This window comes from Castor canadensis, chromosome 17, assembly GCF_047511655.1.
Source record: "Castor canadensis chromosome 17, mCasCan1.hap1v2, whole genome shotgun sequence".
Classification (NCBI taxonomy): domain Eukaryota; kingdom Metazoa; phylum Chordata; class Mammalia; order Rodentia; family Castoridae; genus Castor; species Castor canadensis.
Genome location: NC_133402.1, coordinates 49,133,229 through 49,160,038, shown reverse-complemented (window position 1 = coordinate 49,160,038; position 26,810 = coordinate 49,133,229). Strand labels below are relative to the sequence as shown.

At 42.5% G+C, this 26,810-nt stretch overlaps 2 protein-coding genes across 5 annotated transcripts in view; both read left to right on the top strand.

Annotated features, from left to right (window-relative positions):
• The window catches only part of Qrich1 (glutamine rich 1), a 36,204-nt gene extending 15,091 nt beyond the window's left edge, over positions 1–21,113 (top strand). For all 3 annotated transcript variants that reach the window (XM_074058903.1, XM_020172287.2, XM_074058904.1), the window contains 8 exons: positions 5,936–6,970; positions 12,030–12,207; positions 12,709–12,863; positions 13,887–14,001; positions 17,771–17,879; positions 18,200–18,351; positions 18,673–18,763; positions 20,151–21,113. In XM_074058903.1, coding sequence (XP_073915004.1) covers positions 5,936–6,970; positions 12,030–12,207; positions 12,709–12,863; positions 13,887–14,001; positions 17,771–17,879; positions 18,200–18,351; positions 18,673–18,763; positions 20,151–20,343 — 2,028 coding nt within the window. In that variant the 3' untranslated portion in view covers positions 20,344–21,113. The remainder of the gene's footprint in view (positions 1–5,935; positions 6,971–12,029; positions 12,208–12,708; positions 12,864–13,886; positions 14,002–17,770; positions 17,880–18,199; positions 18,352–18,672; positions 18,764–20,150) is intronic.
• A 274-nt stretch (positions 21,114–21,387) lies between these two features.
• Impdh2 (inosine monophosphate dehydrogenase 2) lies at positions 21,388–26,444 on the top strand. 2 transcript variants are annotated; one of them, XM_020172288.2, is made up of 15 exons: positions 21,388–21,574; positions 22,000–22,048; positions 22,266–22,367; positions 22,464–22,538; positions 22,865–23,071; positions 23,747–23,834; positions 23,907–24,106; positions 24,192–24,282; positions 24,374–24,469; positions 24,691–24,762; positions 25,392–25,535; positions 25,733–25,877; positions 25,967–26,110; positions 26,195–26,278; positions 26,372–26,444. In XM_020172288.2, the coding sequence occupies exons 1-15, from the start codon at positions 21,477–21,479 to the stop codon at positions 26,391–26,393; spliced, it is 1,617 nt and encodes a 538-aa protein (XP_020027877.1). In that variant the 5' UTR covers positions 21,388–21,476; the 3' UTR covers positions 26,394–26,444. The 2 variants fall into 2 exon arrangements, with proteins under 2 accessions (XP_020027877.1, XP_020027878.1); XM_020172289.2 differs by lacking the exon at positions 24,691–24,762 and having other exon boundaries at positions 21,389–21,574.
• The last annotated feature ends 366 nt before the right edge of the window (positions 26,445–26,810 follow it).

The following is a 26,810-nucleotide window of genomic DNA, read 5'->3' as shown; positions in this document are numbered from 1 at the left end:
CGAGTCCAAATTTCATGGGGGGTGTATGTAATTTGGGAATTGTTGATCATGTGCCTACACTCCAGCAGTAGGAATTGTTGAGAAGGTGATTCTGGCATCTGCTTTGAGGAGGTAGTGTTCGTAATATGGTGTGTTATGCAAACAGATTTGTAGCCAAAACAGAATTGAAATCTGTTATTTTTCTATTGGCCTTTTGTGAGTTGATTAGGATTCTGATAATCACTTAGGATTGGCAAACCATTTGTTGTGGCCTTTTCTGGCCCTTCATGACCTGTCCTTTTTTCAGAGCTCATGCTTGCAAAGCAAGTGCTCTTCTACTTGAATCACATCTCCAGTCCATTTTGCTCTAGTTATTTTGGAAATGAGTCTGGTCTGTTTGCCCTAGCTATCCTAGAACCTTAATCTTCCCAATCTCAGCCTCCCAAGTAACTACAATTACAGGCATGATCCACTGGTGCCCAGTCTATGACTTGTCTTTTATCCACACCTAAATTCCTTCCCTGACTGTGTTCTTAGTTCATTTGTATAATAGGAGTCGGATAAATGTTTAATATTTAGATAAAGACCACCTTTAGAAGAAAATTATATGAGAAGTAAAATTCTGCCCAAAATCCCTAAGAGTTTGCTGACGAGGTGTTAAAAGTTGCAGGTGAGTTCAGTGCTCAGGTCCTGATTCCTCACCCTGTGGGCCCCTTTTCTGGTACAGTGAGTCAGTGCTCCATCCTTAGTGGGGCTAAAAACATGAAATAGAATGTGAGTCCCATGTGTTTTTCAAATTATCTTGTGGCTTTTTTGTTTGTTTTGTTTTTAGGGGTGCTGTGGTTGAACCCACGGCTTTGAGCATGTGAAACATATACTTTGCCAAGTAGCTTCATTTTAAAAAGGGGGAGGGGAGAGAGAGAAAATTTGATACATGCTTAAAATTCCACCACTCCAGCAGAGGCAGGAAAATGATGAGTTCAAGGCCAGCCTGGGCTGCATATACCCTATCTCAAAAAAAAGCCCCACAAAAACCAAAAACTTAATTCAAAAAAATTTTTTTATTTATCATTAACATTTAGTATATATTTCAATAGGTAATTAATACAATATTATGAATGAGCTGTTTTACCTTTCTTATATAAATCTTGAAATCAGATTTTTATTTTGCTCTTGCAGTATATTGTAATTTAAACTAATCACATTTCAAATGATTGCTATCTACATGTAACACAGGAGCACTGAACCACTGTAGCATTAGAGATATATGAGATTTTTTTTTTTTTCATGTGAAAATATGAAAGTAATTTATTACTTTTTTTTTTTTTTTTAAACATAGCATCTTACTATGTTTTCCATGCTGGCCTTGAACTTGTGATCCTCTTGCCTCACCCTCTGAAATATTACAGGTCTGTGCCTAGTAATTTTTTTCAATTGCTGCTTAGGAGATGGAATTTGGAAATCCAGCATACTCACTGACCCAGCTCATTTTCCTTTAAATAATAGTTTTGCACTTAAAATAGCCAAAAACCAAACCAGAAAAAAAAGCAAAGCAAATGTTATTGGGGTTGGGAGTGTTGCTCAGTTGTAGAACATTATAACTAGCATGAGGCTTGGGTTCAGTATTGAGCAACAAAAACCAACCAAACAAAAAACTGTTACGTATGTACCATTTTCTTTTCTTTTTTTTTGAGAAAGGATCTCACTTAAGTATCCCACACTGGCCTCAAACTCTCAATTCTCTTGCCTCAGTCTCCCAAGGTACTGGTACTATAGGCAAGTACCACCACGCTCAGCAATATACACTATTTTCAACTTCAGTGATTATTTGGGAGAAAAGATACCTACCAGGTTTATTCTGTGTGGTTATTTCATGGTTTCTTACTGATTCCTTAGTTGCATAATTTAGATTTTTGTGTTGAGCTTTAGATTACTTAGGTTCTAAATGATAATGAGGGGAAATAAATAACTTGTTGCAAAGTAGTTAAGAACCTAAACAAGTGAGGTCCAATAAAAGTTCTAGATTGATTGTTACTAAACTTAAAACACAGATGGCTGGGCCCTACCATCAGAATTCTGGTTCTGTAGGTCTGGATCAGTGTCTTAGAATTTTCTTTTTTTTTTTAAAGTACTGGGGCTTGAGCTCAGGGGCTACCATCAACTTTTTTTTTTTTTTTTGTGGGTTTTTTTGAGATAGGAGCTCATGAACTATTTGCCAGGGCTAGCTTCGTATGGTGATCCTCCTGATCTCTGCCTCCTAAGTAGATAGGATTTATAGGCATGAGCCACTAGCACCCAGCTTAGAGTTTTCATTTCTAACATGTCCCTAGATAGCACTGATCTATGGACTATATTTACACATAATTTCTATAAAAGTGACTCAGTAATATGCTCAACAAAATTACTTTAAAAATCTAGAAAAAAAATATACTCATGAGAATAAAATTGTAGAACCAGCTTAGTTGAGATCTACTTAAAGTTTGGTAGCTATACAGAAGACTTAGTAGTCTGTCCAATTGATATGGAAAGGGTACTTCATGAAGAAATTAAGGCAAAACATACTATATATGATTGAGAGTCTAAATTAGAGTTCCTTGGATATGTATGTGTTTCTTTTGATGAACAGAAAAGGAGGGCTGGCGGAGTGGCTCAAGTGGTACAGGGCCTGTGTAGCAAGCGTGAGACCCTGAGTTCAAATGCAGTACCGCCAAAAAAAAAAAAAAGGAAAACGGTAGTTAAAAAGTCTCGGGAGAGCTACACTGTTTAATCCCAGCTATCAGAAAGTAGAAGCAGGAGGATCATGAGAGGCCAGCATAGGCTATAAAGTGAGCTCAATGCCAGCCTGAGCTACCTAGCGAGATCCTGTCTTAAAATACAGAAGTCTGGGGATGCAGCTCAGTGGTAGAGCCATGCACAAGGCCCCACCTCCCATCACTGTTGAATTGGGAATAAGTTTTCAGGTCATAATTTTTGTGGCACATATTCAAAGCATAGCAGACTTGGACTGGGAAGTTCTGACTCCCTGTGATTTTTGGAAAGTTAATAGCCATATAGTTGTTTGTTTTAGAAGTTTGAGAGTGGAAAAATGGTTTCTAAGAAAGATCAGAGATACAGTCAAACCATGGAAGCTGGGCATGATGCACATATAACCCCAGCTACTTGGCAGGTGGGCATCAGAAAGATTGTTTGCTCCAGGCCAGCCCAGGAAAAAAGTTAGCGAGACCCCCATCTCAATAAGCCAGACTTGCTTGCCTGTACCTGTGATCCCAGTTATGAGGGAAGCTGTATGTAAACGAATCACAATTTGAGGGCAGCTCTGGGCAAAATCATAAGATCCTACGTGAAAAATGACTCAGGCAAAAAAGGGCTGAGGACTATGCCTCAAGTGGTAGAGTGCCCGCTTAACAAGCGTAAGGCCCTGAGTTGAAACCCCAGTACCTGCCAAACAAATCATGAAGCATGTGAGCTATGATTAAATGACAATAACCATATTTAAATTCTTATTTTTTATTTTTAAGAAAGCAGTATTACAGTTGTAAGACAATACTGTGTGTTTAACTCAACACCATTGATTCTCTATTTTGGATTTTGGAGACAGGGTTTTGGTACATTGCCGGGGCTGACCTCAAACTTGAGATTCTGCCTGCTTCAGCCTCCCCAGGTGCTAGGACTGTAAACATGTGTCACTATGCCCTGTAACATTGTGGTTGTGATTTGCATTTTCTTCATAGCTAGTTAATGTGGAATAATTTTGTATGCATTTATTGGCTACTTCTGTATTCTTTGAAGAAACCTCTATTCTGATGCTTTGCCATATTTGATGTGAGGTTTGAGAAAGATGTTCAACTTTATTCTTTTTTTAAAATTTTAAATTTTATTTGTGGTGCTAGGAATTGGGTATGGGGCTTCATACATGCTAGGTAAGCACTCTACTACTCAATTTATTTTTTGAGACAGGATCTTCCTATGTAGCCCAATGATCCTCAAACTCACTCCTGTGTCATCTTCCTTAGTCCTGGGATTATAAATTGTGTGTGCCACCATGCCTGACTACTACTCAATTTATTTTTTGAGACAGGATCTTCCTATGTAGCCCATTGATCCTCAAACTCACTCCTGTGTCATCCTCCTTAGTGCTGGGATTATAAATTGTGTGTGCCACCATGCCTAACTTAACTTCATTCTTTTGCGTGTGGATATTCAATTGTCTCTATGCTATCCTTGGCTATATTTTGTTATGTGTGTCCTGTTACTAGGTAGGTATAGATCCTCATCCATAAGGCTTAAGGAGCGGATCAAGGGGTAAGAGCACCTGCCTAGAGAGTGTGAGGCCCTGAGTTCAAACGCCAGTGCCATCTTAAAAAAAAAAAAAAAAGGATCCTCATCTATTTTCTTATTATCTGCCTTTTTCTTTTTTTTTTTTTTTTTTTTGGCAATAATGGGGTTTGAACTCAGAGCTCCACGTTTGCAAGGCAAGTGCTCTAACACTTGAGCCATGCCCCCAGACCTTTTTCATTTCTTTCTTCCTCCCTGTGGTTAAGATAATTTAGGTATATATGTCTGATATAAACACTTTTTTTAATTGCACACTATATATAATAACTTTTTTAATGATGCTTTTGCATGCTGAAATAAAAGTGGTAAGACATAAGCCATATTGTTGCCAGAAATGTGTGATCTAGTATATAGTAACTTTGCTTGATTAAACTATCTGGATTTTGGGTGTGTAGGGGGGTTATTTGTTTTTAACATAAGTATCTTAAGTCAGCACTCTACCCTGCAACAGTACCTGCATTTTAAATAGTGAAGTTGGAACTGACTATAGATTTCAAGAACTTTGTAACTGTATTTTCTACTTTTTGTTCAGCTTCTTGGATGTATTTCTTTTTCTAACCTTGTAAAATAGTGGCCTCCACAATTTTTATCACTAACCTCATAGGTAAATTTTTTGAATATACATCTAGATACATACTTACAGGTTATATATTGGAACTACTATACTAATATGCAAAAACGAAGTAAGTGAATTTTCAAAGAAGACTTAAAAATGAGCAAATGTTATATTTCTCTCTTAGATTCCAGTTGATTGTCTTGCTTGCTGTCTGGAATGAACATGTGTCATTTAATTCAGTGTGATGTTGAGGAATTTTCCATATGGTTTTAGAGATTGTGGCTTCCTTAGAAGCTTTGCCTATGGTATCCCCTTTTCCTCATATTTACAGGGCTCCTGCCTAGGATTTCTTTTTCCTTTCAGGAATGGATTCTCTTTTTTTTTTTCATTTTTCTTTTATTATTCATATGTGCATACAAGGCTTGGTTCATTTCTCCCCCCTGCCCCCACCCCCTCCCTTACCACCCACTCCGCCCCCTCCCTCTCCCCCCACTCAATACCCAGCAGAAACTATTTTGCCCTTATTTCTAATTTTGTTGTAGAGAGAGTATAAGCAATAATAGGAAGGAACAAGGGTTTTTGCTGGTTGAGATAAGGATAGCTATACAGGGCATTGACTCACATTGATTTCCTGTGCGTGGGTGTTACCTTCTAGGTTAATTCTTTTTGATCTAACCTTTTCTCTAGTACCTGTTCCCCTTTTCCTATTGGCCTCAGTTGCTTTAAGGTATCTGCTTTAGTTTCTTTGCGTTAAGGGCAACAAATGCTAGCTTGTTTTTTAGGTGTCTTACCTATCCTCACCCCTCCCTTGTGTGCTCTCGCTTTTATCATGCGCTCATAGTCCAATCCCCTTGTTGTGTTTGCCCTTGATCTAATGTCCACATATGAGGGAGAACATACGATTTTTGGTTTTTTGAGCCAGGCTAACCTCACTCAGAATGATGTTCTCCAATTCCATCCATTTACCAGCGAATGATAACATTTCGTTCTTCTTCATGGCTGCATAAAAAGGAATGGATTCTCAATGCTGCCTGCCTTACTCACTGATGAATCTTGTCGCTGCAGGTACAGGTACAGGTACAGCAGTCTCCGCAGCAGGTTTCGGCTCAGCAGCTCTCCCCGCAGTTCACCGTTCACCAGCCTGCCGAGCAACCCATCCAGGTCCAGGTGCAGATTCAGGGCCAGGCACCGCAATCAGCAGCCCCTTCCATCCAGACCCCATCTCTGCAGAGTCCCAGCCCCTCGCAGCTGCAAGCAGCCCAGATCCAGGTGCAGCACGTGCAGGCAGCCCAGCAGATCCAGACTACAGAAATCCCGGAGGATCACATCCCACATCAGCAAATCCAGGCTCAGCTGGTGGCTGGCCAGTCTCTTGCTGGGGGTCAGCAGATCCAAATCCAGACCGTGGGTGCCCTTTCCCCACCACCATCCCAGCAGGGCTCACCCCGGGAAGGGGAGCGGCGGGTTGGTGGCACAGCCAGTGTCCTCCAGCCAGTGAAGAAACGCAAAGTGGACATGCCCATCACTGTGTCCTACGCCATCTCAGGGCAGCCGGTGGCCACCGTGCTGGCTATTCCTCAGGGCCAGCAACAGAGCTATGTGTCTTTGAGGCCAGACTTACTGACAGTAGACAGTGCCCATCTGTACAGTGCCACTGGGACCATTACTAGCCCTACAGGAGAAACTTGGACCATCCCTGTTTATTCTGCCCAGCCCCGGGGGGACCCTCAGCAACAGAGCATTACCCACATTGCCATTCCCCAGGAAGCCTACAACGCAGTTCATGTCAGTGGCTCACCCACGGCCCTGGCAGCTGTAAAGCTGGAGGATGACAAGGAGAAGATGGTGGGCACCACGTCTGTAGTGAAAAACTCCCATGAAGAGGTAGTGCAGACCCTTGCAAACTCTCTCTTTCCAGCACAGTTCATGAATGGCAACATCCACATTCCAGTGGCTGTGCAGGCTGTGGCAGGCACATACCAGAACACGGCTCAGACTGTTCATATATGGGACCCCCAGCAACAGCCGCAGCAGCAAACCCCTCAAGAACAGACACCACCACCACCACCACAGCAGCAGCAGCTCCAGGTTACTTGTTCGGTAAGTAAGATTTATTTGTAGGGTATTCTTCTTCCTTAGGACTCCGTGTAATACAGAACTTGGCAGAAGTCTCTGTTTAATGCTGTAATGTTAATTTTGCAGTGATGGAATTTAGAATTGTGTTTGAGGGGAAGGAAGAGAAGCAGCAGATGAGGCTATACAATAGACAAGAGGTTTTACCCTACTACTTAGAGGTCAACTAAATGACCAGTAACTGCTTTGCAGGTTTTTTGTTTGAGATATGATCTATGTAACTCAGGCTGACTGCCCTTGAACTTGTGATTCTCCTGCCTCAGCTTCCTGAGTGCTACAATTACAGGCATATGGCACCAACTGCTTGCTTTGCTGTTTTAAAGAGAGGCTTTGAGTCTAGGTCCCTAAGATACTTCTTCGTAACTTTTTTTTAAATTGGGGATTGATTATAATCTCTTCTTAGGAGATTACCTAAATGGAGTACCTCAAGAGTTATCTGTATCCCAGAAGCTAGTTCCTTGCATCTCAAGTGAACAAATCTAGTAGAACCTTATAGATTAACACGTAACTCATGGTGGCAATAAACTCCTGTGGAGAAGCTGTGAGGTTGGTTGTTCCTTTTAGTATCTGGTATAGGTAAATTAGAAGACCTAAAATACCTCATAGTGGGCCTGTGGGGTGACTCAGGAGGTATCACAAGGTAAGGCTAGCCTGGGCTACGAAATTAGACCCTGTCCCAAAAGAACAAAATCAAAATCCCAAAAGTTAGAACCTTAGGGAGCCTTGAATAAGTTTTCTATACTGTGACATTTCCTAAGAATGTTTTTGTATTCTCTGAAAATAGTCAAGATAAACCTTGATTAACTTTCTTCATTTATTTTTTTTCTGGCAGTACTAGGGGTTGAACTCAGGGTCTTGTGCTTGCTAGGCAGGCGCTCTTCCACTTGAGCCATGCTCTCAGGCTTTTTGCTTTGGTTATTTGAGATAGGGGCTTGTTTTATGCCCCTGATGACCTGGACTGAAATCCCCCTATTTATGCTTTCTGGGTAGTTGGGATGGCAGGTATGTCCTACTTTGCCCAGTTTTTCCTGGTTAAAATGTGGTCTTAAGAACTTTTCACCCTGGGTAGCCTAACTCACAATCCTTTTGATCCCTGCTTCCCAAGTGACTAGGATTACAGGCTTGAGGACTGTATCTGCTTGGTTCATTTTCTGACATGCGGCTATGTTGAAAATTTTTTCTTAATTTTTTTTTTTTTTAAAGAATTTTAGGGGCTGGAGGTGTGTCTTAAGCAGTAAAGAGCTTGCATAGCAAGTACAAGACTTGAAGCTCAAACCCCAGTACTGCCAAAAGACAGAAAATAATTTTAGATTTACATAAAATTTGCTAAAATAGAACTATGTTGAAATTTTAACTTTAAAATTGTCTGGGTCTTTTATCTTTTGTAATTATTAGTCTTTTTTTGGCACGTGGGCGGGAGGCAGTATGGGGGATTCAGCCCAGTCTTGTTAGGCAAATTCTCTACCACTTGAGCCATTGGTTTTATTTTTATTTATTTGTTTGTTTATTTTGAGATATAGTCTCACTTTGCCTGGACTGGTCTTGAACTCATGATCATCCTGCCTCTGTCTCCTGAACGGCTAAGATTACAGACATGTACCACCATCCCCTGCTTAATTATTAGTCTTCTTAAGGATAGCTCAGAATTGGGTGTGGATAGATTATTTAAGCTATAGTAAACAGTCCAGTTCCTTGTTTAGGAGACCTTTAGAATGGAATACAGAATCTCTGGTCTTTATGGCTCAGTTAAAAGTAGGATGTCTCAGGGATCGTAGGGTTTAGTATTCACATGAGGGAGCTGACACAAGTTAGGTGAAGGACTACACTCAGAAACTCAGACCATAAATGATTAATTAAGCAAAGGCTAATCAAGTGGTTTCTCTATAAAATTCAGATAACATTGTTAAGGATGCACTAAGTTGCTAGCTATCAAGCCTAAAAGTAGAGTTCTTGTTTCAGGTAGCCTAGTGTCTAGTTGTTGAGAATAAGAACTTAGAATTTCTGTTCCTTAAAATTACTTATAAGGCAGCATAATAAAGAATTACGTAGGGGAAAGAGCAATAAAGGAGAATGATGAAGGGGCTGAATTAAACTATGATATATTGTAAGAACTTTTATAAATGTACCCCCAGTACAACAAAAATTTTTAAAAAAGGAAAAAAAAGATATACACAAAAAGACAAATTCAGAAATTTTAGTTTAAGAAGTTAGCAATGATGGCTAGGAGTGTGACTCAAGTGGTAGAGCCCCTACCTAGCAAGCGTGAGGCTCTGAGTTTAAACCCAGTACTGCTTAAAAAAAAAAAAAAATTCAGTTACACTGAAAAAGTTAGCAGAGGTGTCTTTATGGAAAGGGTGAGATTTAAAATGAGGTTTTTTGCCTAGATTTATGTACAAATGCAACAGTATAAATTCAGGGATGAACTGAAAGGACATGGCCTAGGGCAGCGTGAGAGAAGAACTGTGGAAGAGGAGTTATGGGGGATGGGGATTTTGTCTTTCCAAGAATTTAGTTCGGTTTGATTGGTGGTATAAAATAAGGCATTTCTGGATTTCCTAAGAATTGTGTTGACAAGAGAAATCAAGGAGAGGTATGTAGAATTGCTTGTATATAGGAGATACCAGCCAGGAGAGTTGTAAATGGGACTCCGCTCAGCTTTTGTTCACAAAGATGGAGCATATTAGGCTTCCCCTCAGCTTTCTTGAGCCTAATAGTTTAGTTTCAGGTTAAGCCTCTTCTGGTGCTTATTATTTTCCTAATTTGTATGTCTGGGCCCTCTAATAAGAGAGCTTTCTAGAGTTTATTTTAGTGGGATCATGTTTTCAGAAAATGTGTTCTTTGCAAAGTCAGCAGTATTGTTTGAATTCAGGGTCTTGCTAGGCAGGCGCTATACCACTTGAGCCACATCCATAGCCCTGCAAAGTATTATATAGGAATTTATATGACGTTTTACCATCAAAAACAAAAAAATATCCATAACAAGGGAAAGGCATGTTTGTATCTTTAATATACATAGACCACAAACAAACCTCGGCACTCTTCATCAATCTCTGTGCTAGATTCTGGGAAATAGAGATAAGTATGACATCTTTCTTGATCCTGGTATGGTGGTACATGCCTATAATTCCAGCACTGGTGTGGCTGAAGCCTTAGGTGACTACTTTTTTTTGGTTGTTATTGTTGGGACTGAAGTTTGAGCTTAGGGCTTTGCTCTTGTGAAGCAAGTGCTCTACTGTTTGAGCCACACATCCAGTCCATTTTGCTCTGGTTGTTATGGAGATGGGATCTTGGGAACTATTCGCATGGCCTGGCCTTGAACCTCCAACTTCCCGATCTCAGCCTCCCAAGTAGCTGGAATTACAGGGACGAGGAACCACGAGTGCCCAGTGAACCTTAGACTTTTGTAACCTCTGAGAAAGACTGTTGAACCGTAAGGAGATCTGGTGGCAGTGTATTATGCTCTTTCAACTGTCATGAGTTGGGGGAGGGCATAGTTTTTATCAAAGCTTTCATGTCTCCTTTCTTTAAAACCAGTTTTATGGTGAAATCTCCCTCCTTTGATCCCATAGTCACCTCCATCTGCTGCCTCATTTCTTGAAAATACTCAACACAAGAAGGGCTTGTGGAATGGATCAAGCGGTCCATTAAGCACCTACCTAGTAATCGTGGGGTCTGGAGTTCAAACCCCAGTACTGCCAAAAACAAAAAACATACTAACTCTACTTGGTACCCAGTTTTTCCTTTCTTCCTTCCTTCCTTCCTCCCTCCCTTCCTCCTTTCCTCCCCTCCTCTCCTTCCTCCCTTCCCTTCCTTCTTTCCCTCCCTTCCTTCCCTCCTCCTTTCCATCCTTTTTTTTTTTTTGCAGTATTGGGCAAATAGTTCACAAGATCCCATCTCCAAAATTACCAATGCAAAATGAACTGGAGGTATAGCTCGAGTAGTAGAGCACTTGCTTTGCAAACTGGAAACCCTCAGTTCAAATCCCAATCCCTCCCAAAAAAAAAAAAAAAGAAATTACTGCTCTGGTAATTTGCTATCAAAAATTGGTCTGCAGACTACCAGACTTGGTTCTATTTCAGAGCTTGTTAGAAATGTAGAATCTCAGGTCCCATGGTCCCACCTCCAGACCTTTTTAATCAGTATATGCATTTCAGTAAAACCCCCTAGTAATTTATTTGCACATTGAAATTTGGAGGGCAGTGCTTTGAACCAGGAGTTTCAGTGATGGTACTAGAATTACCTTTTTACTTGGGGAGTTTTTTTTTTTTTTCTTTTTAATGTTTTTCTTAGTATGTAGTATATAATAGTTATACAGGGATTTTTGTTTTGACGTGTCCATATATTTATACAATGTACCCTGGTATGTTTCATCCCCTCCGTTACTCTCCCTCTTTACTTAGATAGCTGTTATTTATTTATTTTGAAAGTGACAGATAGTACAGCTAATTAGAAAGGCATACACTTTCAGTGGACTGAAAGCGGGTCATCTCTAGGAGAGTGAACAACAGACACATTTGGGGAGTTTTTAAAAGACTGATACCTGGCCTCTACCCTAGTGACAGATTCCAGTCTAAACCTGGGTATTGGTGTTTTTTAAGTGAAATTCAAAAGTGCAGCCAGGGCTGAGAAGACCTGTACTAGCCTAGTTATAGTGCTACCTTTGCTATCCCTGGAATAAGTATAATTTCCAAGTTTCTTGAAAGTAGGACAGCAAGAAGAGATTTTTTTTTTTGGTACTGGGGCTTAAACTCAGGGCCTGTACCTTGAACCACTCCAGCAGCCCTTTTTTGTGCTGGGTTTTTTTTGAGATAGGGTTTTGCAAACTGTTTAGCGGGGCCGGCTTCAAACTGTGATCCTCCTGATCTTTGCCTTCTGAGAAGCTAGGGTTATAGGCGTGAGCCATTAGCACCTGGCTGGAAATTTTTTTCTTAGCTAGATGAACCATAAGTAACATTTTTTCCAGTAGTTTTGCCAAAGATCGAACGTAAAACAGTATTGACACATTCTAATGATTTCTTTCTCATAGGCTCAAACTGTCCAAGTTGCTGAAGTTGAACCACAGTCTCAGCCACAGCCTTCCCCAGAACTTCTGCTTCCAAATTCTTTGAAGCCTGAAGAAGGGCTTGAAGTATGGAAAAACTGGGCCCAGACCAAGAATGCTGAACTAGAGAAAGATGCTCAGAACAGATTGGCACCCATTGGGAGTGAGTGTTTTGGGAGGGAGAGGAGGATGGTATTTGTTTAAAGTGTGACAGGAAAGTAATGTCTCCTGACTCTGGAAACTAGACTCTGAAATAGCAGAGGGGCAGGATTTCTGGGGTTTTCTCAAGACTAAGCATGTTTATACCCATGAGTTTCTAGTGTTGACCTAGGAAACCAAGGAAGAGTGACTTATCGGAAGAAATAGAAACTGGTCAGTGTGCTCAAGACTTTAGGCTCATAGATTCTGCTTTTATTTCTTGCTCCTAGTAATAATTGTTGGGATATGTTGGATGGGGAAGAATTATGGAAAGGAAACCGTTGGTGTAATAGTATATGTGATTACTGCTTTAGTCTATCAGTTCTGATCATAGATCTGGCCATTCCTTTCTCAGTACCCTGATGGGCAGTGTCTGTTCTGAGCCCTCCTTTCAGGAATATGAGCAGCCAGTAAACAAAACAACTGCTGCCAGGATCCCCATTCACTCTTGGGACTTGTATTACAGGGCGCCAGTTGCTACGATTCCAGGAAGATCTCATCTCTTCTGCTGTGGCTGAATTGAATTATGGACTTTGTCTAATGACACGGGAAGCCCGAAATGGAGAAGGTGAACCCTATGACCCAGATGTACTCTACTATATTTTCCTGTGTATCCAAAAGGTAGGAAACAGATCAAAGGAACATGTTTGAGCTATGTTCCCATTGGGTGTTTGCTGGTGGTCGAGTTAGTGCTATAGTGAATTTTAAAAATAATTTTTTTAAATTGTAAAGACCTATATGTTCAGTCTAGAAAACAAAATAACCAAACAAGTATCTTCTATAATCCTACCATCTAAAGAAATTTGTGTTAAAATATTTGTTAATTCCCGCAACAGCTTTTTTTTTTTTTTCTTTCTTAATCACAAAGCATTTACTTAACACTTTCCTACTGGTTAAAGGAAATATATAGTTTTTATTTTAAAAAAAGTAGTTTATTCAAAACAAAGTCTAGTGTTAACATATAGCTTTTCTTTTTGTTACATATATTAATACAGAGCGATTATGTGAAGGAGTCTGGCTAGAATTGTATACAGATATACTTGGGTTTTTAGTCTATCCAGGTGAAGCATATTTGTTGGGACTCACTCTGTTGCCTGGTCCTGAGTAAAATCTTCTAGGTACCATATGAATTATTCCACATGCTCTCGTCTGTACTGGGAGACAAGTACAGTAATTTAAATGCAAGAAAATTGACAACTAGAAGTTAAAAGACTTGGACATGCAATATTTAACTTATACAATATCCTAATAATAGGCTGACCCAAGATCCTGTTCATGGTTTTTACTACCACAAGACAACGGCTTGCGTGATAAAATAGTATTCATAAAATCTGCCTCATTGACCTAACTGTTAAGAATGTTATAGGGGGCTGATGGAGTGGCAAGTACGAGGACCTAAGTTCAAATGCCAGTACGACCAAAAAAAAAAAAAAAAAGAAAAGAAACAATGTTGTAGGAATCAGTTCACATGATTTGAAGACCACTACGAAAATGTCACATGATGGTCAGTTGACTTGGTACCTTCTTTTGTTGAGCGGAAAATGGGTAGGAAGAAATAGTGGCATTAGTGGAAAGATGTTTATTTCTCCTGAAAGTCTTACTCAAGAGACTGCCAATGACTTTTATTAATTATTTTTCTCGTAGTATCTTTTTGAAAATGGAAGGGTAGATGACATCTTCTCTGATCTTTATTATGTTCGATTCACGGAGTGGCTACATGAAGTTCTGAAGGATGTTCAGCCCCGTGTCACTCCACTTGGTAAGAGTCCCACTTATTGTTGGATTTCTTTCTCACTTGGGTTTTTAAAAGATGGGAAACTTTTGCGGTTGGCTGAGATTATGTGTGAGTTGAGACTATAAATCTCAGAGAGCAGCTTTGGCTTCTGTGCTGATTTCCCTGGTAGGAAAGGGCACTGCTCACCAGACAATCCTGCTAGTCCCAGTGTGGCAAGGACATAAGGACATACAGGACTAGTGGGATAGTTACTATGGTTTTGTTCTTCTATCAGAATTTATGAAATAAAATCAGAATCATACCACAAACTATATTCGTAGCCAAAAATGTCATGTACGAATAAAATAAAGGTGAATTGTGTCCAGAAAAATAAAACTACTTTTAATAAATAAATAAAAATGATAACCAGATCTAGTAGAGCATTCCTGTAGCTCTATCTACCAGGGAAATTGATGGAGGAGCACTTGAGCCCAGCAGTTTGATCCAGCCTGGGCAACACAGACCGTGTCTCAAAAGGTAAGTAAGTACGGAAGTAAGTACTATTAAGAATTATGAACCATTTTAATTTGTAGAACACAATTACAGCTTTTATCCACAGACAACCTCTGGACAGCATGTTGTATTAGAAAGTACATAAGATGTTCACTAGATTATTTGTGTTTAAGGTGAATTTTTAATCTAATAGACTTTTTTGTCCAGAAAACTGGAGGAGGAAGTACAAAGATTTCCTGTGCCCCCTTGCGTACACATCCTTTACATTTTCCCCTATCATTAACACGTTGCGTTAGTGAGGTGCATTTACTATGATGGATGAACCAGTATTGATTAATATTATTGAAAGTTCAGAGTGTGCGTTAGGGCTCAATTGTATTGTACATTTTAGGTGTTTTAATAAATGTATAAAGCATGTATGAGTAAATGTATAAAGATGTGTCCATCGTTATGGTGTCAATACAGCATGTTTCACTGTCCTAAAAAACCTATTCTCCACTTTTATCCTTCCTTTATCTCCTGACACATTGACAACCACTGATAATTTTCCTGTCTCCATAGTTTTGCCTTTTCTAGACTGTCATATGTTTGGGGTAATTTGGTAGTAGCCTTTTCAGATTACTTTTTTTTAAGTTAGCAATATGTATTTAAAGCTCCTGTATGTCTTTTAGTGATTTAATGGCTCATTTCTTTTGTAATGCTCCATTGTATGAATGTACCACAGTTTGTTTATCTGTTCACCAATTGAAAGATATTTTATCTTGGTTGCTTCAGGTTTTAGCAATTGTGAGTAAAGCTGCTATAAATACTGTGTGTAGATTTTTGGTGAAAGAATATGCAGATAGATGAATGGAGTAAAACAGAATCTAGAAATAGCCATATAAATGTAGTAAATTTGACAAAGGATTCAATGTAGAAAGGATAGTCTTTTCAGTGAGTGGTACTGAAACAATTGGACATTCACATAGAGAAAAATGAGTCTAGACACAGACCTTAAGCTTTCACAAAAGTTAATTGAAAATGTCTCATATACCTAACTATAAAATGCAAACATATAAAACTCTTAGAGAAGATAATAAGAGAAAAATCTAGATGACCTTAGATTTCGTGATGACCCTTTAGAACCAGCACCAAAAGCACAGTCTGAAAGAAAAGCTTGGTAAGTTTAACTTCATTAAAAATTTAAACTTAGAACTGGTATTTATAGTTGATTGGTAATGAGATATAAAGATCAATTCAGGTTTGGTGTTGTTTTGGTAAGGTTACTTTGTGGTAACTTCTGCTCCATCACAATGCCTATCACTTCTGACTCCCTTAATTCATTATGGGTTCCAAAGCGATTGCCTTCATTATTGTAACATAAAGAACAACTTTTCCCTCCTCATTTCCCTCCTAGATTTCCTTTTTTTTCGTACTGGGATTTGAACTCGGCCTTATGCTTGCTAGGCAGTTGCTGTACCACATGAGCCAAGTCCTGAGCCCTTTTCTCTTCTATTCTTAGCAGAAATCAGGAGGATTGTATTTTGAGACCAGCCCAAGTAGAAAGTTAGGGAGACCCCCATCTGAATCAATAAGCCAGGTGTGGTGACATGCACCTGTGGCCCCATCTACACAGGAAGCTGTAGATTGAAAGATCTAGACCTGAGGATGGACCCTACCTGAAAAATAACTAAACCAAAAAAAGGGCTAGGGGGTGTGGTTCAAGTGGTATAATGCCTGCCTAGCAAGCACAATGCCCTGATATCAAACCCCATTACCACCAAATATATATATATACATAAATTTTCTTGCTTGCTGTTGAGATTCAGGACTATATGGCTTATGTTTTTGTCTGTATCCCCTTTCTGCCATGCATAGGTCTCAGGCATTGAAGTAATTTAATTTGTGTTGTTAAGAGAAAGTAGCCAGGCAGTTGTGGCTCACATCTGTAGTCCTAGCTATTCAGGAAGCAGAGATCACAGGAAAGCAGTTAAGGCCAGCCTGGGCTTGAAAAAAAACCCACACGTACCTGGGGGAGGGGAGATAAAGGAAAGAGATGGAGTGGGGAAGTCTTATTAAGATACATTGTAAGCACTTATATAAATGTCTCATTGTACCCCAGTATGCCAATTAAAAAAAAAAAGAGAGAAACTAACCTGTCAGGAGGCAGGTGGTGGAGTGAACCCAAAGGAGTAGAACATGTCAAGGTGGATTGAAATTATTCCTAAGAAATCTTCTAGAACATTTCTCTGAGGAGGGCTGTCTAATGATGTTCGTTTTGGCGCTTTCAGATATGTCCAGAATCAGGAAAGTGCTTCCCATTACTGCTGTGCCACAAAATAGCTAATGGGTAGATAAGAATAAAGCCAGAGTTGCCTTAAAGAGATGTAACTGCACTAAGTAGTAAGAGCTGTAGCTTTGGCAAGAACAGAAAAGAGGACTCTGTGTTGGGAAAAATATTCCTTTTCCTGCTTCTATGAGAATGTCACCTTCATTTCCTGCCTTCAAAATCCTAAAACTCTGTAGCTGAATACTATGCTGCCCTCTACTCTGCCCCAGTATACAAACACTTGGACATTTTTGCATTGAGCACATGAAGTGAGCTTAGTAGTTAGACCGAGTCTTATCTTCCTTTGGTGCAGTCCTGGTTGCCCAGGCTGTTCAAACCTTTAGCCTTTGCTCCTGCCTTGCTTTAGGATTTGCTTATGAACAAGGGTCTTAGAGTAATACCTTCCCTGTTGGAGGAAACTTGTAATAGTTCAAATATCAGTCTTTCCTTTATCTAGAGATAAATGAAAATGGGCTTGCTTTCTAGAGATGGTAGACATGATACAACATTTGGTAAGTATAAAGAGTGGTACGCTTGTTAGGTCTTTGGGCCCTAAACACCTTGAAGATACAGCTCTCTTAGAGAAGTATATATATCTGCAGTGTTTGATTTATAGTTTGATGTATTTTTCTTGTCTGTGAGGATAATCCTTTTGCCCTGCATTAGAATTGGATCAGAGTAAAGATTTTTCAGGTAGCAGCAATCATTTGAACCAGTAGTTCTGTGTGTTCCCCTGGAGCAATAGCAATAGCAACGGTATCACCTTAAACTTCTTAGAAATACATGTTTATTATCACATCCCACCCCAGAAACTTGGGTTGAGACCAGGCGTCTGTGTTGTAACAAGTTTTCCAAAGTATTTTGCCACACCCTAAGGAGACTTCCCTTGATAGGACTTGTGCCCCTGTGGTCTTTGTGCCTCATACCTCCCATCCTGTGCCTTTGTGAAACCTCCTGCCATTCGATTGTAGCAGTGTGCTCTATTCCTCCTAGGCTATGTCCTGCCCAGCCATGTGACTGAAGAGATGCTGTGGGAGTGCAAGCAGCTTGGTGCACACTCCCCTTCCACCCTGTTGACCACCCTCATGTTCTTTAATACCAAGTAAGTGTTCTAGAAGCTCCACACTTAGCTACAGCTGGTAGCTGCCCAGTGAAGAATATAAACTCCAGGAGGACTTCTGAATTCCTTTGACACATTTGAGAACCTTTGAGCTACTTTGAGCCCAGCTTGGCTGTATTTTGTGTGGTGTCAGGCAAGGCAAACAGCTTTGCCAGACCCCTACCCTCTATCTTGATGTGGATATAAGCCTATCCAGATCCTGGGAGTGTGGGAGTGGCTCCTGAGAACACCAATGGATAGAGGGTGAGTCATGATATCCTCCCGGCACCCCTCCCTCTCCCTTGCTTTCACTTGTGGTCCAGGTACTTCCTGTTGAAGACAGTGGACCAGCATATGAAGCTGGCCTTCTCTAAGGTCTTGCGACAGACAAAGAAGAATCCCTCTAATCCCAAGGATAAAAGCACGAGTATCCGGTACCTGAAGGCCCTTGGGATACACCAGACTGGCCAGAAAGGTAGGGGAAGGAGTCAGGGATGACAATAACAGGTGCTTCTTGTCTTAATGGGACTAGTGATGAGTGTGAAGGTTGGGGGTTGCTTGGTAGGAATTCTCCATTCCCTTCAGCCAAAAACTTCAAACTTTTCTCCTAGAAGCAAGGAAGCCCCAGATAAGATAGCCTCTTCCCTTCTTAAGTCACCTCATACCTAATCCCTTCCCTCTTCCCACCCAATATTTCTTAGTTGGGGTGGCTAAATGCCTAAGGTTCCTGATCTGGACCTAAGATAAGACAGCCTGATGCCAGGTCTGTGGTGTGTGTGGGGGGGGTGTTTTGTAGTTACAGATGACATGTATGCAGAGCAGACAGAAAATCCAGAGAATCCACTGAGATGTCCCATCAAGCTCTACGATTTCTACCTCTTCAAATGGTGAGGAGCCTTTATAAATTGACTAATCATGTGTTTGTTTGTGTGCATGCTTACTTGTGTGCATATCACAGAAGAGAGACATTCTGTAGTTCCAGTCTGAGACACAAAATCACTTCCAAATAACTGAATATAGTAGCAACTTTGCTGGCTTTCCAGCAAAGTATAATATGTGTCTAGCACTGAAATATGAAAAAGATCACGGAATTCTGACCATTACATTTCATAGAGAAGGTATGAAGATGCACTTTCATTACATCCTATATCATCCTAGCCCTTAACTTTTGTCCCTGCCACCCTCTTCCTAGTTGGAGGGCACCTCTGCTTTATCTTGTCCCTTGGCATGTCATCTTCACAGCAGTGCCAGCAGGATCTTTCTTGGTCACAGGTCTTATTATATCACTTAGATTAAAACCTTCAGTGGTTTCTCACTACTCTACAAAGTAACCCTTACATGATGTTCAAGGCCTCTAGTGTCTTCCATCTTGCAAGCTGGATGTCTGTGATGCTGTGAGCTCTCTACCCACACGAACTTCCATTCAAGGGCATCATGCTATCTCTTGTGTACTTGAGCCATACCTCTAGTACAGAGCGGTGTTTAAGGCAGTGTTTAAGTGGTAGGGTGCCTGCTTTGCAAGCACCAAGCCCTGAGTTCAAACCCCATTACCACAAAAACAAACAAACAAACAAACAAAAAACCAGCTCTTCTGAGAAACCATTTCCAGATTCTCTCCTTTTTCCCTCTGGCTGTTTTCTCTGTATCACTTATCTTCTATCATCAGTTTGTGTGTATTTGTGTAACTTTAATTGCTGTCTTTCTCCCCCTCTTTATTTGTATGCTCCATGAGATAGGAACTACTTACTGTTCCTGCTGATTTAACATCCACATCTAATCCAAGCCAGCACTCAGTAGCCCTTCAATAAATTTTGAACAGATTGATGAATTCATCCATTAGATAATTGAGCGTGCTAACTACTTAACAAGGGTACAGTTTATTGATGAAGGGGGCTGATCCCAGAATCATGATTGTGCATGGTTACAGAGTACACAATTGAGCCAAACACTTGGAGGTAGATCTGATCATTGAAGTTGGCTCCAAGTGACATAGAGATGGATTTAGTTAAGCCCATCAGTTCCCTAGGGAATTACAATTAGTGATTCATCACAGTTGGCTTATGTGGAGGGTAAGAAAGTACCTTTTACTGGCATTTACAGAAGGCCCTGTGTAGGTCCTGGAGATGGTGTATGGTGGCTGCATGGGATTTGGTGGCTGTTATCACACCACAGATGCTGCTTTACCAGCCTTTTCAAATGTCTGTCTGGGATGTTCATGCTGGGAGGGTCGAAATTATAATGGTGTTATCCAGCTTTTACTGACATGTTCTTCAGCCCCCAGAGTGTGAAAGGCCGGAATGACACCTTTTACCTGACACCTGAACCAGTGGTGGCCCCCAACAGCCCAATCTGGTACTCAGTCCAGCCTATCAGCAGAGAGCAGATGGGACAAATGCTGACCCGGATCCTGGTGATACGAGAAATTCAAGAGGCCATTGCAGTGGCCAATGCAAGCACCATGCACTGAGATGTCTTAGCCATGGTGTAAGAAAAAACAGCCAGGAAAAAGTTGGACGAACTTACACTAAAGAAGAGGCCTCCGTTTTTTCTTTTTTCTTATTTGTGTAGTTATGAAGCTTTTCAGGCTACTTCTGTTTAAAATGTAAAAGAAGACTTTGCCTCCTTTGCATCTTCATAGACCTACGGCAAACTCTTTAGCCCATGGGGGCTGTGGGTTTCCTGAGAGTCAGATATCCTAGAAAGTTGCTGGCTGACTTTTTCTTTTTCTTTTTTTTTTTTTCCCCCCTTTCTTTCTTTTTGGTCTGGAGTGTGGGGAAAGGGCTTGGACTGTTAGAAGAAATGTGGCCCCTTCCCTTCCTCAAGAAAGATGGAATTAATGATGGATTGACCCTCCAGGGAATCTTCCCCAGCTGGCTTTCATTCTGGACTGGCCGACTTCATTGACCACAGGGGAGTCACGTTCTTTTCTTCATACTCAGACATAAACTTAGCATCCTAATGGAAGAAAAATGAGGGGAATTTCAATTATGATTTATTAAAGACAATTTATATTACACCCTCCTTTATGACAAGTGACATTTTAGATGTTAAAGTAAAAACTTTACCATGCTTTTTTTTTTTTTTTTTGTGGCCTAACATTGAGGCCTTAAACCTGAGGCCCCTGTGCCTGATGGAATTCTTGTAACATACACTTGTGTATCATATAAAGATACCACTGTTTCTCTTATGTATTCTTACTCTAGTTGTTTATTAAGAATGACAAGCACGTCTTTTCAACATTCTAGTGAACATCGCGTCTTTATTTGGGGAGGAATCTGGTGGGACAGTGAAAACAAACTCATGCCTGTTAATCAAATGGGTCAAGATCCTGAGGTGGGGAGGGGGCGAGGGGTGGGACAGCGCACAGCAGTATTATCTAGGGATACGGCCCGTTTATGCTGTGCGCATGCGCCGATTCCTTCCGTCTAGCCCCGCCCCTGCTGCAAGGCTCAGCCCTTCCGCCTGCGCGCACAGCGCCCTGACGTCGGCAACGCTCTCGGCGTAGTGACGAAACACCCTGGTTTATGTTGGCGCGGCCCAGACATCAGAGGCCTCTGCGGCGCGGTCCTCGGAGACACGCGATAGTAATCCGCGCTGGCCATGGCGGACTACCTGATCAGCGGGGGCACGTCCTATGTTCCAGACGACGGACTCACCGCACAGCAGCTCTTCAACTGCGGGGATGGTCTCACGTACAAGTGCGGTCCTCGGGGACTCACCTGGGCGAGGAGAGGGGAGCCACGTTGGGCCAAGAGGGCACATTGGGGCTTCAGTGGAGCCCTACTAGGGCGCGGATTTTGTGATAGGATCCGGGAATTAGCTATCTCCGGGCTTCATTTTGACGTATTTGGAGGGGGTTTGGGATTGGGATAGCTATTTCTACCGTACTTGGGGATTCAGCCTTGAGACCATTCTGTAGACACATGGAATTGTCAGGGTGCCAGAACTGATGACAGCTCAGTACAGAAAAGTTTCCTGTCCTTATCTCCACTCTGTTGTCCGTCTTGCCTGTGACACATAGGCCCAGTTAGTGCCACTCCCTCCCCAGATGCCTTAGGGGTGATATGTGGATTTAATGCCATAAACCTGAGTCCTACTCCCAATTCATTTCCTTCCCCTACAGCGATTTTCTCATTCTCCCTGGGTACATCGACTTCACTGCAGACCAGGTGGTGAGTATGATCAGGAATTGGGTTCTAACCATCAAGATGTGTTAAGGTGCTGCTGTTGTTTAATCTGGGCTACCAGATTAGGTTTGGGGGTGGATTCTGTGGAATGGTCTTTCCAGCTAGCATGCAGTTCATACAGAGGCCATGTTTTGTGAGGACCTGGTATAACCCTGAGGAATAAGAGGTATTTTCCCACACTAGTGATGGTTTGTCTCCTTAGGACTTGACCTCTGCTCTAACCAAGAAGATTACACTGAAGACCCCACTGGTTTCCTCACCCATGGACACAGTCACAGAGGCTGGAATGGCCATCGCAATGGCGGTGAGCCCCATGAAGGATATCCCTTCCTCATAGGCATGCAGTTATGCCGCTTATTCTTTGTAGTTATTCCCTTTCTTCTGTCTTTTCATTTTCTAGCTTACAGGTGGTATTGGTTTCATCCACCACAACTGTACACCTGAATTCCAGGCCAATGAAGTTCGGAAAGTGAAGGTCAGAAGGGCAAGGATCATGGCCAATAGCTTCTGGGAATTACAGAGGTGGAATGGGGTGGGAGTTGGGGGGTATTCTGCTAATTTAGTATTCTTTCTTCCCTCTGTGGTGTTAATTCCTGAGAAGCTTCTGAGACCCTAATTCTTAAGCTAGCAGAAGACCACTATGCACAGTGCCTCCAGCCCACCCATGTCTTTTGTCTGAGGGCTTAGTTTGCTATGGTCTTGTGACACTGTCATAAGGGACAGTTAGATCTTATACTTTAAACCAAGAGCTTCATGAAAGTGGTTCAGAGATGTAGTGCCCTTTTTCATCATCCCTTCCAGAAATATGAGCAGGGATTCATCACAGACCCTGTGGTCCTCAGCCCCAAGGATCGAGTTCGGGATGTTTTTGAGGCCAAGGCCCGGCATGGCTTCTGTGGTATCCCTATCACAGATACAGGCCGGATGGGGAGTCGGTTGGTAGGCATCATCTCCTCGAGGGACATTGATTTTCTCAAGGAGGAGGAGCATGACTGTTTTTTGGAAGAGGTAGGTACCACTGCAGAACATAGCCAACCTAAAAAAGGAGGCTTTTGTTACCCATATGACATTATTGAGGTTCTCCTGTCCAGAAAAAATGAACATCCAGCCATGTTTCTGTCTGTTTCGTGGGGTTTCTGTATCCACTCTCTCTACAGAACTGTCAACTGCCAAAATGTCTACTAGTATTCATTTGTTCTTTGCCACCTCCAAAATGGGGGTAGTGCTCAATGACTATCAGCTCTTCTATTTTGTTTCTTTTCTTATTGCTCCTCTGTGTTCCTTTTTTCTGTACAACATAAGAATCTGCTCCCAGCCCCGTGCCAATGGCTCATGCCTATAATCCTAGCTACTCAGGAGGCAAAGATCAGGAGGATTACGGTTCACAAAAGTACCCAACACATGAAAGGGCTGGTGAAGTGGTAGAGCACCTGCCTAGCAAGTGTGAGGCCCTGAATTCAAACCCCAGTACTGCTCTCTGTACCATGTTGTCCCTACTACTCCACTCATTCCTGCCATTTTACTGGCATAAGGACTACTGAGTGTTTGTGAGAGAAGGGGTGACTTGGGTTCAGATATATGAACATGGTGGTCTTTGTCTTTGGAGCCTCCCACCTGAGTTGGTCAGGTCTGCAGGGAGGTCTGATCTGACAGGCCCTTCCTTATGACTTCCCTCCCTCCTAGATCATGACAAAGAGGGAAGACTTGGTAGTAGCCCCTGCAGGCATTACATTGAAGGAGGCAAATGAAATTCTTCAGCGCAGCAAGAAAGGTAAGTCTTAGAGGTGGGAAGGGCCTAGAAATAAAAGTCAGGGTCCTGATTCATGTCCTGCCCTGACTTCAGGAAAGTTGCCCATTGTAAATGAAGACGATGAGCTGGTGGCTATCATTGCTCGGACAGACCTGAAGAAGAATCGAGATTACCCACTGGCCTCCAAAGATGCCAAGAAGCAGCTGCTTTGTGGAGCAGCCATTGGCACTCATGAAGATGACAAATATAGGCTGGATTTACTAGCCCAGGCTGGTGTGGATGTAGTGGTTTTGGTAAGCTACTGCATAAATAGGGTCGGATGGTATAAGCAGCTGCCGTATCACAATCTGATTGGAACCTCCTTCCTTCCTTTTCCAGGACTCTTCCCAGGGAAACTCTATCTTCCAAATCAATATGATTAAGTATATCAAAGAGAAATACTCCAATCTCCAAGTCATTGGGGGCAATGGTAAGACAAGTCTGGGCACTCGTGGACATGGTGTGGGTAGGGGAGAATGGCATACCTGGACCTTCACATGAGCTTTACACTCTTCTTGTAGTGGTCACTGCTGCTCAGGCCAAGAACCTCATTGATGCAGGTGTGGATGCACTGCGGGTGGGCATGGGAAGCGGCTCAATCTGCATCACTCAGGAAGGTAAGAGTGTGCTCTGGCCAGGGCCAAGCCCTCTTATGGGAACTATCTTGAGTCCTCCAACAATGGGCAACTTTGGGGCCAAACAGGCCTTTTGGATGGGTGACATGGCTGGAAGCAAGACAAGTTCTTGTCATACCTCAACTGCCACTTCCCCGCCTAGCCTGGCCTCCTTGCTCCTGCTCTGAGCCCTCTCTAAACTCTGGTCTGTTTGTTTTATTTAGCGGCTCCCAAGATCCCTCCAGACATAAAGTCCCACAGCCCCAAATGCCCTTCTACTGTCACGGGCTGCTATAGTAAGTCCGGTCCGGCCCACTGGCCCGGCCCAGCTGCCCACTGCCCGGCTGCTTGGTTGACTGTAGCTGTAGCTCCCAGGGTTTGTGGTGCTGATGGGTGGGCAGGGCAAACAGATGTACAGACCATTGTTTGGGGGCTGCTTGAGATTACAGCTCCCTCTTCCTGAGTGCTCTAAGAGCAGGACCTCCTTCCCTAGGCAGGCCCTGCTCTGCCCACATGTTCTGCATAGGCATAGCTCAAGGACCAACTCTAGAGCCTGCTTTCTCTTCTACATTACTACTACCCTGATCTTGCCTGAGCTGCCCACTGTGCAGGAAGGGCTGAGCCTGACTTGATGCCTCTGGGTACTAACTGCACGGTGACTCCTGTTCCATCTGATACCAGGTGGGCGCGGCTTCCCCGCTGCTAAGACTGCATGTGCCTAAGGCTGCCCTGGACTCTGCACACATGCACGTGCACATGAGGCAGTCAGCATAGCTGTTTGTACTGTTCAAGGTAGATGAGATAGCAGCCATCCCAGGCACATCTCTTCAAGCTGCCATCCTGGTGCAGGTGTAGCCAAGAGCTCCTGAGTGCTAACTATGTAACACCCTATCTCCACTAACACAACCCACCCATCTCTCAACAGTGCTGGCATGCGGGCGGCCCCAAGCCACAGCAGTATACAAGGTTTCAGAGTATGCACGGCGCTTTGGTGTTCCTGTTATTGCTGATGGAGGAATTCAAAATGTGGGCCATATTGCCAAAGCCTTGGCCCTTGGGGCTTCTACAGGTGAGGCCAGGTATCTTGAGTGCATGGTGAGACACCTTATCTATGCCATTCAAACTCTGCCCCATAGGATGAGAGGCATGGCTCAAATCATAGAGTGCCGAGTTCAAACCCCAGTACTGCCTGCCCTCCTACCCACACCCCCAAAAAAACCAAGAAACAAAAAAACCTCTGTTCCAAGCAATTGTATCTGTTCACAGTTATGATGGGCTCCCTTCTGGCTGCCACCACTGAGGCCCCTGGTGAGTACTTCTTCTCGGATGGAATCCGGCTAAAGAAATATCGTGGCATGGGTTCTCTTGATGCCATGGACAAGCATCTCAGCAGCCAAAACCGATACTTCAGGTGGGAAAGGCAGACTAATAACCCCACCCCCACCTTGCAGAGTCTCATCCCTGTTGTGACCTTGCCTATTTCTCTTCCTCTTCCAACAGTGAAGCTGACAAAATCAAAGTGGCCCAGGGGGTGTCAGGGGCTGTGCAGGACAAAGGGTCTATCCACAAGTTCGTTCCCTACTTGATTGCTGGTATCCAGCACTCCTGCCAGGACATTGGTGCAAAGAGCTTGACCCAAGTCCGGTGAGTTTGATTGGCTGGGACCTAGGTAGAGGGGCTGGTTCCAGGGCCAGCTACTACCTACACCTGACACCTGCCCCTCTTCAGAGCCATGATGTACTCTGGAGAACTTAAGTTTGAGAAGAGAACATCCTCAGCTCAGGTGGAAGGTGGGGTCCATGGCCTTCATTCGTAAGTGACCCTGTCTTTTGGTGGGAATTATGCCATGCCTCATCTTTCGAAACTTCCTCCTGCCTTAAATTCACTGGTGGTCTCTGCCTACAGGTATGAGAAGCGGCTTTTCTGAAAAGGTTTCCAGCGTATCCCCTTGGTTTTTCAATAAAAGTTTGAAAAAAGAGGAGTGATGCTTGGTCTTTGAGATCAACAGGTACATGGAGCTCTGCATCTACACACCACCACCAGATGTATACAAGCAGTACCCTCGTCTCCAGGGGAGTACTGGGCACTAGTTCCAGTTCATAACTTTCTCCTGTGGCTTTCTCAAACTTGCTCTGGCACCCTAGGAGGGAATCACCGGTGTCCATAGGATGGATATCTTGCTAGCTCAAAGCGGGATCACATGGGACTAGGTTATAACATGCATACATACTCCCTAACTTGGTGTTCTAAAGAATTCTGGGAAAGCCACTGGGGTCACTTCAAATCTGCATGTGAGCCAGCCTTGTGGCTCACAACTGTAGCTACTTGGGAGGCTGAGATCAGG

Excerpts from the sequence above, each read along its gene's own strand:
- Impdh2 (XM_020172288.2), top strand. The coding sequence starts at position 21,477 with ATGGCGGACTACCTGATCAGCGGGGGCACGTCCTATGTTCCAGACGAC. Across the intron at positions 23,835-23,906 it reads TCTTCAGCGCAGCAAGAAAG|GAAAGTTGCCCATTGTAAAT; the intron begins GTAAGTCTTAGA and ends CCCTGACTTCAG. Across the intron at positions 25,536-25,732 it reads GGCCCTTGGGGCTTCTACAG|TTATGATGGGCTCCCTTCTG; the intron begins GTGAGGCCAGGT and ends ATCTGTTCACAG.